Raw genomic sequence first — 10,015 nt, 5'->3', positions numbered from 1 at the left:
TTGGAGATGTCCAAAGTACAACTTTATTTGCTAATCATTCACCTTGATACACTTGCATGAAAACGGAATCAAAAATGTTGATCAAAATAATACATAAACTGGTCAGAGCATAGCGAAAAGATGTAAACAAAAGCATAAGAAAAGTATGAAGAAAATTACTTCAAACAAAAATCAGTAGATGGTTCATAAATTCATAAAAGCATAAATTCGGAACAAAACCTTAACCACAAAGTCATACTCTTAAAATACATTTTTACCGATTATCTAATCCCTCATTTACTCTCATTGGTTTCTAATTATCAGCTGGGACTTCCTGATTTATTCAAATAAATGTCTGCGACTTAGAAAATGATTTATTATTCAAATATTGGGCATTACTTAAGATTTCCTAATGTCCATCAAATTAATTCAGGGTGTATGTGCACCAGCCACCTGTGCCAATCTTACGAAGATAAGGTACTTGCATTAACCTTGCTGTTGCTAAGTATTTCATACTAAATGTAATGGAATACAATGGTCTTAATTGTTACATGAAACACTGATGCAAATTTTTATGAAACAATGCCTGAATTTCTGCAAATATGGCAATAGATTATTCCTTATCTGAAACAATGACTATCTTTCCACAGTCATGGCTTTTTGAATAATTCCATTCTCTAGCTATGCACTCAATCTATCCTTAAAGGTGCCAAATAAATCAATTTGATAAATGTGATGTGCTGCATTTTTGTAGATCGAATTGGGGCAGGACCTACTCAGTTAATGGTAGGGAGTTGGGGAAAGTTATAGAACAAAGAGATCTAGGAGCACAGATTCATAGCTTCTTGAAAGTGGAGTCACAAGTGGACAGGGTGGTGAAGGAGACATTCGGCATACTTGGTTTCATTGGTTAGGACATTGAATACAGGAGTTGTGATGTCTTGCTGAAGTTGTACAAGACATTAGTACAGTCACACTTGGAATACTGTGTACAGTTCTGGTCAACCTATTATAGAACATAGAACATAGAACAATACAGCGCAGTACAGGCCCTTCGGCCCACGATGTTGCACCAAAACAAAAGCCATCTAACCTACACTATGCCATTATCATCCATATGTTTATCCAATAAACTTTTAAATGCCCTCAATGTTGGCGAGTTCACTACTGTAGCAGGTAGGGCATTCCACGGCCTCACTACTCTTTGCGTAAAGAACCTACCTCTGACCTCTGTCCTATATCTATTACCCCTCAGTTTAAAGTTATGTCCCCTCGTGCCAGCCATATCCATCCGCGGGAGAAAGGATATTATTAAACCAGAAAGAGTGCAGAAAAGATTTACTTGGTTACTACCAGGACCTGATGGTCTGGGTTACAAGGAGAGGTTGAATAGGCTGGGACTTTTTCCCTGGAGCATAGGAGACTGAGGGGTGATCTTATAGAGGGCTGTAAAATAATGAGCAGCATAGATAGGGTTGATAGTCAACATCTTTTCGCAAAGGTAGAGGAGTCTAAAACCTGAGGGTTTAGATTTAGGGTAAGAAGTGAGTTACAAATGGGTCGAGAGGGGCAATATTTTCACACGTAGCATGGTGAGTGTCCAGAACGAGCTGCTAGAGGCAATAGTAGAGGCAGGTACAATTTTGTCTCTTAAAAAGCATTCAGACAGTTATATGGGAAAGCTGGGTATAGAGGGATAGGGGCCAAATGCGGGCAATTGAGAATGGTTTAAAAACTGGGCGGCATGGACAAGTTGGGCCTGTTTTCATGCTGTAAACCTCTATGACTCTATCCAACTGCAGCAAAACATCCCTACATTTATATTCCATTTCCTTTGCAATAAACAATAATATTCCATTAACCTTCCTAATCACTGGCTGTACCTGCAGACTAACTTGGGATCAGGCACCCCAGTCCCTCTGTACCTCAGAGTTCTGCAATCTCCTTCCATTTAAATAATATTGTTTTATTTAATACTTTCTGACAAAGTGGACAATTCACATTTTCCAAAGTTAAGCTCCACCTGTCAGGTTTTTGCCACTCACTTAACCTATTTGTAGTCCTTTGCAGACTTATTAAATCCATTTCACAAATTACTTCCCTCCCGGTCTCTCAGGCATCAGGAAATGTAGCCGACATTCAATCCCGCCATCCAACACATTCAAACAGATTGTAAATGGGTGAGAGCCCAGCACTGATCCTGGTGACATTCCACTTGTCACATGTTACCCACCCAGAAATGACCCATTTATACCGACTGGCTCATTCCTGTTCGTTAACCAATCCTCTATCCATGCTGATATGTTGACCCCACACCATGAGCTCTTATTTTGTGTAATAACCTTTGATGTGGCATCTTGGTAAATACCTTCTGGAAATCCAGATAAAGCACATCTACAGCTTCCCCTCAAGTGAATAAATGTAATCAGGAAAAGTCCAACAAATTCAAATATTTTCCTGTTAAAAGTTAATTGATTAAACAGAACATGATTTTTAAATATTGCGACTGGCGAGGGATAATCACAGGTTAAAGAGGTGTGAATAGTGTCAAGCCAGGACAGCCTTCTTCGCAGCCTTCAACACATCATCAATGAAGACGAACATCTTGCCAAGGTCATCCGCACACCCCCACTACCTGCCTTCAAACAACTGCGCAACCTCAAACAAACCATTGTTTCCAGCAAACTATCCAGCCTTCAGAACAGCGACCACGACACCACACAACCCTACCATGGCAACCTCTGCAAGACATGCCAGATCATCGATATGTGGACCACCATTACACGTGAGAACACCACCCACCAGGTACGTGGTACATACTTGTGCAACTTGGCCAATGTTGTCTACCTCATACGCTGCAGGAAAGGATGTCCCGAAGCGTCGTACATTGGCAAGACCATGCAGACGTTGCGACAACGGATCAACAGACATCGCGCAACAATCACCAGGCAGGAATGTTCCCTTCCAGTCGGGGAACACTTCAGCAGTCAAGGCGGCCTTCAGGATGGGCGACAGCGCAGAATCGCTGAACAGAAACCTACAGCCAAGTTCTGCACGCTTGAGTACGGCCTCAACCAGCACCTTGGATTCAAGTTGCATTACATTTACCCCCCACCATCTGGCCTGGGCTGGCAAAATCCTACCAACTGACCTGGCTTGAGACAATTCACACCTCTTTAACCTGTGATTATCCCTCTCTCCAGTTGCACTGTCTGAACCTGTAAAGATTTAATTACCTGCAAAGACGCGCATTCAAAGTATCATCTTGCATCTGACTTTGTCTATATATGGGTTTGTAGAACCGACCTCTTCATTCATCTGATGAAGGAGCTGCACTCCGAAAGCGAATGATTCCAAACAAACCTGTTGGACTTTACCTGGTGTTGTAAGACTTCTTACTGTGACCACCCCAGTCCAACGCCGGCATCTCCACAGCATTGGCATGAGTACTAGAGAGACAGAAAGGTGCCTGTGGCTCATAAAGCAATCAAAACTTATGGATTAGGATCTCTGTAGAGGTCAGCAACTTCTTGGAAAAAAATCTAATTCCCAATCAACAAACTAAAGGATCACACGATGGGACATCAGGTTTTATGACTTTTAATGCAACAAACAAACAAACTAGAAGCTACTTAGACAAAGGGTCATCTGGACTCGAAACACTAGCTCTTTTTTCTCCCTACAGATGCTGACAGACCTGCTGAGATTTTCCAGCATTTTCTCTTTATTTTTCGAAGCTACTGTAACTCGCAAACCTACACATTAAACTATAAAATAGAATTTTGCCCTTTTACACAACCGAGAATAACACGATTATAGTTACTCGGTCCTGGAATTTAATTGTCTCAGAACCTGTTCAAAGTGATGATTCATTCCCGAGGATTTACTTCCGTTCTTCGACCAAGACACTGAGAAACAAAGGGAGAATAGAATAGAATGGGAACTGGCAAAATACATAAAAATGGACTGTTAAAGTTTCTATGATTATGTAAAAAGGAACCTTTTTGCTCAGACAAAGGTTTGTCCATTCCAGATAGTCAGGAGAATTTAGAATGAGGAATAGAGATCTCTACAGCCACCTCGTTCAACACTCTGGGGTGTCGATCATCAGCATTTGGGGATTTATTAACTTTCAACCCCATTAATTTCTCCAGAACTACTTTTTCACCAATACTAATCTCTGCCAGTCCCTTGGTTCTCTGGTGTTTTGGGGACTATTTCTGCATCTTCCTCTGTGAAGACAGACACACATTGTTTAGTTTCTCTGCCATTTCCTCATTCCCCATTCTAAACTCTCCTGTCTCTGCCTGGAATGGACCCACATTGGTCTTTGCGAATCTTTTCCTTTTCACATTCCTGTAGAAGCTTTTCCAGTCGGTTTTTATGTTTCTCAGCAGATTGCACTCATCAGTTTCTTCATCTTCCTTTGCTGAATTCTATTGGATCTCATGGAATCTTTAATTTTTCTTGTTAGCCACGGTTACATCACTTTTCCTGATGAATGTTTGTTCCTTAAAGCAATCTATATTTGTTGTATATATGTGAATAAAAAGTTGCAAAAATCCCACAGGACTAGAGACTGCTCTCCCCTTTCACAGAGAGAGCGCTGACTGGAGGTAATTTAATCCGAGGGTCAGCACACCTCAGGCGAGGGACCTGGTTGACAAGGCGGGGCTCTTCATGAATAAACTCAGCCTGTACGGGAGTTGAATCCTCACTGTTGGCCTTGCTCTGCATCACGAACCAGTCGTCCAGTCAACTGAGCTAAGCAACCCCCTGATAAATATGTCATAATTCCTTAAATATTAGGTATTCCCTGTACCAATCAGATTCCCAGTCCACCTCAGACAACTTGCTCCTCAAACCCAGATAAGTTAAACAAAAGAACCATGTAACCACCAGGGCCCGTCTACATGGCAATGTGGCATGCTTTGGGGGTACCAAACAGAAATGGAAACTAAATATCTTCAAACTTCCAAACGCCTTTTCTCTCTGTGATTCTTGTGCAATTTGAAGCCAGGTATTAGCAACAAGGCTCAAAGAGCATCAGCCCACTGGAGGCAAAGTGGTGAGACCGGCCAGTGCAGCAGAAAGAAACCCTCCAACCATCCCCACTGACCACCTGTCAGAATGAACAAAATGCAGTCCTGGATGTAGAGCGGAAACAATAACAGCAGAATCCAACCCCTGTAATCAATTGTGAAATTGTTGGTGTCACAGCAGATGCGATGAAACGTGCAGTCCCATCTCACATTGAGAGGTGACTGGCCTCTCCCCAGTGTGAACTCGCTGGTGTCTCCGCAGGTTGGGTAACTGAGTAAATCCTCTCCCACACTGAGAGCAGATGAATGGCCTCTCCCCAGTGTGAACTCGCTGGTGTCTCCACAGGTGGGATAACTGAGTGAATCCCTTCCCACACTGAGAGCAGGTGAATGGCCTTTCCCCAGTGTGAACTCGCTGGTGTCTCCGCAGGGTGGATGAATCAATGAATTCCTTTCCACACTGAGAGCAGGTGAACGGCCTCTCCCCAGTATGAACTCGCTGGTGTCTCTGCAGGTCGGAGACTTCAGTAAACCCTTTCCCACACTGAGAGCAGATGACTGGCCTCTCTCCAGTGTGAACACGCTGGTGTTTCTGCAGGTTGGATACCTCAGTAAATCCCTTCCCACAGAGAGAGCAGATGAATGGCCTCTCCCCAGTGTGAAATCGCTGGTGTCTCCTCAGGGTGGATAACTGAGTGAATCCTTTCCCACACCGAGAGCAGGTGAATGGCCTCTCCCCAGTGTGAACTCGCTGGTGTCTCTGCAGGTCAGATACTTCACTAAATCCTTTCCCACACTGACAACAGGTGAACGGCCTCTCCCCAGTGTGAACTCGCTGGTGTTTCTGCAGGTCGGATACTTCAGTAAATCCTTTCCCACACTGGGAGCAGGTGAATGGCTTCTCCCCAGTGTGAACTCGCTGGTGTCTCAATAGGTGGAACGAATCACAGAATCCTTTCCCACATTGGGAGCAGGTGAACGGCCTCTCCCCAGTATGAACTCGTTGGTGATTCTGCAGGTTGGATAATTGAGTAAATCCTTTCCCACACTGAGAGCAGGTGAACGGCCTCTCCCCAGTGTGACTGCGGCGATGAATCTCCAGCACAGATGGGGCTCTGAATCCCTTCCCACAGTCCCCACATTTCCACCGTTTCTCCATGTTTTGGGTCTCTTCGTGTCTCTCCAAATTGGGCAATCACAGATACAACACGGGTACGGTTTCTCCTCACTGTGTATGCTGTTCTTTTTTTTTCAGGCTATGTAACTGGTTAAAGCTCTTTCCACAGTCAGCTCACTAGAACACTCTCGATCGGGTGTGTGGGTCTCGGTGCTTTTCCAGTCACACTGATGTTTGATATAATTGGAAGCTGACACTTCAGGCAATCATTTCTTCTTCTAGATTCAAAGGCGGATGATATTCAGGTTCCAAGGAATTGTGTGACTCTGTCAGATCGCGATGTAATGTTTGTAATTTCTCCTCATCTAATATCCTGTGAAAACAATTTACAAAAGTTATCATTGTTCGTACAGGATAGAAACTCAGAACAGACAATTCTAGTTCCTCTGGAACATTATTTCCTGTCTCGTTCTCCAAAAGCTATAAATCTCCATCCCACACAATCTCCCTCCATTCTCACTCTGCTGTATCTGATATTCACACTCCCAAATCTCCTGAAGGTGCTGATTCATGTTGATTGACAGATCCCAGCTCAGCTCACTGCTTCCTGACCAGGACACAGAGATTAGAATAGGAGCAAGAGTAGGCCATTCGGCCCACCGAGTCTGCTCAACCATTCAATGATATACTTGGCCAATCTACCTCAGAACTGATTTCCCACACTATCCCCCATATCCCTTGACATCTTCAATATTTAGACACCTGTCAATCTGTGCCTTGAACATACTTGATTATTGAATCTCCAGAATCCTCTGGGGGAGAGAATTCCAAAGTTTCACCACGTCCTGGAGTGAAGAAATCCCTCCTCATCTCAGCTTTCTCTCCATTTACCGCCAGTTCCCCAGAATGCTCCACACCCTCAATCAGAAATCTGTCTGTGGGGAGGCATGGGGGTGGGGGTGGGGGGGGGGGGGGGGGGCAGCATGTGATACGGCTACGGAGTAGCTGCCTTTCCGCAGGTTCTGGTGCCACTCATCTGTAATCTGACACTTATCCTGATTGCCCGGCACTCATCTATCTAATCCTTGAATTAATGTTTGTTATCGTGTCCTTGGTAGAATCAGAGTTTGGTCAGGTATGATTCTGCCGAAAAAAAGTCAGGAAATCCATTGGTAAAACAGCGCAGGTGGATTCAGCAGGAATGGAGCCGCCTTTTCAACATGGCAGCCTGACCCTCAGGAGGTCCCTCTACCCCGCGCTCACCGGGTGGTGGCGAAAATGATGACTGCCGACATTATCCGTGTTATTGACCAGAGGCGGAGTGTGCTGATTCAATATCGGTGTCCTCATGAGGCCCAGCTGCAAAACGCCATGAAGAGGCTCAATGATCCGGTGGAGAGAATCCTGAACGTTCAGCAAGATGCCTCCTCGACGGAGGCAAGAATTCAACCTTTGAAAACCAGCCGAGTGGCGTGGCGGAGGTCCTGGAGGACTTGGAGAACCGAGGGTCGGAGAAAGAACATCCGAGTCATTGGTCTGTCAGATGGTCATCATAGAATTTACATTGCAGAAGGAGGCCACTCAGCCAATCGAGTCTGCACCTTGGAAACAGCACCCCAGCCAAGCCCATACATCCACCCCATCCCCGTAACCCAGTAACCCCACCTAACCTTTTAGTTGGACACTGAGGGAAATTTATTGTGGTCAATCCACTGAACCTGCACGTCGTTGGACTGTACGAGGAAACAGGAGCACCCGGAGGAAACCCACGCAGACATGGGGAGAACGTGCAGACTCCGCATAGACAGTGACCCAAGCCAGGAATCGCACCTGGAACCCTGGAGCTGTGAAGCACCTGTGCTAACCACTGTGCTACCGTGCTGCCCATAAATGATGTTATTTTCTGTCCATTTAGTTTGGAGGGTAAGGCTCCCGTTAGGTTCTTCGAGGACCGACTGCCACGTTTTCTCAAGCTGGATGTGAAGCCTGGGCATTTCAAATTAGAAAGGGTGCATCGGTCTTTGAGGCCAAGGGATAGTTTTCATCCCAGGCCTGTAATCATTCGCTTCCACAACTTGAGAGAATGTCCTGGAGAGGGAGCGGTGAGGTGGCACCTGGCTCCAGGAGGGAGTGAGGATTTACTTCTTCCAGGAATTTTCGGCAGCAACACAAAGAAAGCGTTGAGGCCTCAACGAAGTTCAACGGCAACTCAAGGCTGTGGGGAGTGAATTACGTTATGATTTATCCTGAGACCCGAAAAATGGTATCCAACAACTTTGTCAAGTCTTTCAATAATCCAACTATTGCCTTGACCTTCATTAAAACCACAAAGGGCAAGGATCTGGAGAGATGGTTTGTAGCTCGGACAAACTCAGGTTCTAATCCAGATTCTTTCCCTGTCATGGTGTTGTCTGAATTTCAGAATCACAGAAATACACATAGGGACAGGAGTAGGCCATTCAGCCCCTCGAGTCTGTACTGCTATTTAATGAGATCATTGCTGATCTGTGACCAAACTCCATGTCCCTTAATATCTTTGCTTAACAAAACTCTACCTCAAATTTAAACTTAACAACTGATCTAACTTCAACTGCTGTTTGTGGGATAGATTTCAAAACCTCTCCCACCCTATGTGTGAAGAAGTTCTTCCTACCATCTGTACTGAGCTGTCTAGTCCTAATTTTTAGACAATGATCCCTAGTTTTAGAATCTCCAATCAGTGGAAATAGTTTATCTTCATCTGCCCTGTCTTTCCCTGTTAGTATCTTAAATATCTGATCACACCTTAAATGTCTAAATTCTAGCAAAAACAGGCCTAATTTGTGGTTAAAACTTTGGGTCAGAACCGCTGCTTTCTCTCCCTCGCCTCCCACAGCATCCTGGGACACAATTCATCCAGACCTAGTTATCTAATAATCTTCTGGGTGGCACGGTAGCACAGTGGTTAGCACTGCTAATACTAGCAGTAGCTCACAGCACCAGGGACCTGGGTTCGATTCCAGGCTTGGATCACTGTCTGTGCGGAGTCTGCAGTTTTCCCCATGTCTGCGTGGGTTTCCTCCGGGTGCTCCGGTTTCCTCCCACAAGCCCTGAAAGATGAGGTTCTTCGGTGAATTGGACATTCTGAATTCTCCAGCCGTGTACCAGAGCAGGCGCTGGAATGTGGCGACTGGGTTTTTTTTATAGTAACCTCATTGCAGTGTTAATGTAAGCCTCCTTGTGTCACTAATAATAAAGATTATAATGTAAGCCTACTTGTGACAATAATAAAGATTCTGAATGGGCCAAAGGGCCTCTTTCCGTGGTGTAAAACTCTATGATTCTAAAGATAGAGGTGGGAGAGGGAGGGAAGGATTGAATTGATAGAGAAACTGCCAAAGCCTCAACATTCACCAGCTCCAAGGACACACCTTAGCTCCCTTTCCAATCTGAAAGCAGCCTGAGCTGGATTTACATTCCCCTTAATTGATCATTGCTGGGTGATAATCCTGTACTTCCTCACCTCACACCACTGTGACAGCACCTTCACTACACAGACTGCAGCAACTGACCAAACATCACCTTCCCAGTTATTCCTGAAGGCACCGCCTTCCCAACCTGGCCCCTTGCCTGAGGTGCGGTGATCCTCAGGTCACATCACCGCCGGTCAGCTCTCTCCCTGGACCAGGCCCTGGTTAGCAGCCGCCATCTTGGGGAAGCAGAGCGCATGCGCTGGCGTCTTGGTGACGCAACAGTTGGTGGGCGGAACCTGAAGGTTTCTGATCCCATCCGGGTCCGAGTGCCCATTGAAGTTGGCCACAGTTTAATGTCCATAATAACCTGTTAAGTTGCAGCCATCTTGGCAGAGTTTGTGGATCTTACAGTCTATAATATCTAG

The 10,015-nt window shown here is 45.2% G+C and overlaps 1 protein-coding gene across 2 annotated transcripts; it reads right to left on the bottom strand.

The window, feature by feature from the left end:
* Positions 1–9,813, bottom strand: LOC140421631 (uncharacterized). 2 transcript variants are annotated; one of them, XM_072506420.1, is made up of 2 exons: positions 9,700–9,813; positions 1–6,511 (listed from the first exon to the last, which is right to left on the bottom strand). In XM_072506420.1, exon 2 carries the CDS (start codon positions 6,178–6,180, stop codon positions 5,194–5,196), a length of 987 nt encoding a protein of 328 aa, XP_072362521.1. In that variant the 5' UTR covers positions 6,181–6,511; positions 9,700–9,813; the 3' UTR covers positions 1–5,193. The 2 variants fall into 2 exon arrangements, with proteins under 2 accessions (XP_072362521.1, XP_072362520.1); XM_072506419.1 differs by having other exon boundaries at positions 9,641–9,807.
* Positions 9,814–10,015: the final 202 nt, after the last annotated feature.

This window comes from Scyliorhinus torazame, chromosome 5, assembly GCF_047496885.1.
Source record: "Scyliorhinus torazame isolate Kashiwa2021f chromosome 5, sScyTor2.1, whole genome shotgun sequence".
NCBI lineage: Eukaryota > Metazoa > Chordata > Chondrichthyes > Carcharhiniformes > Scyliorhinidae > Scyliorhinus > Scyliorhinus torazame.
The sequence above is the reverse complement of the archived record's forward strand: the minus strand, read 5'-3'. Positions and strand labels throughout refer to the sequence as shown.

Excerpts from the sequence above, each read along its gene's own strand:
- LOC140421631 (XM_072506420.1), bottom strand. The coding sequence starts at position 6,180 with ATGGAGAAACGGTGGAAATGTGGGGACTGTGGGAAGGGATTCAGAGCC.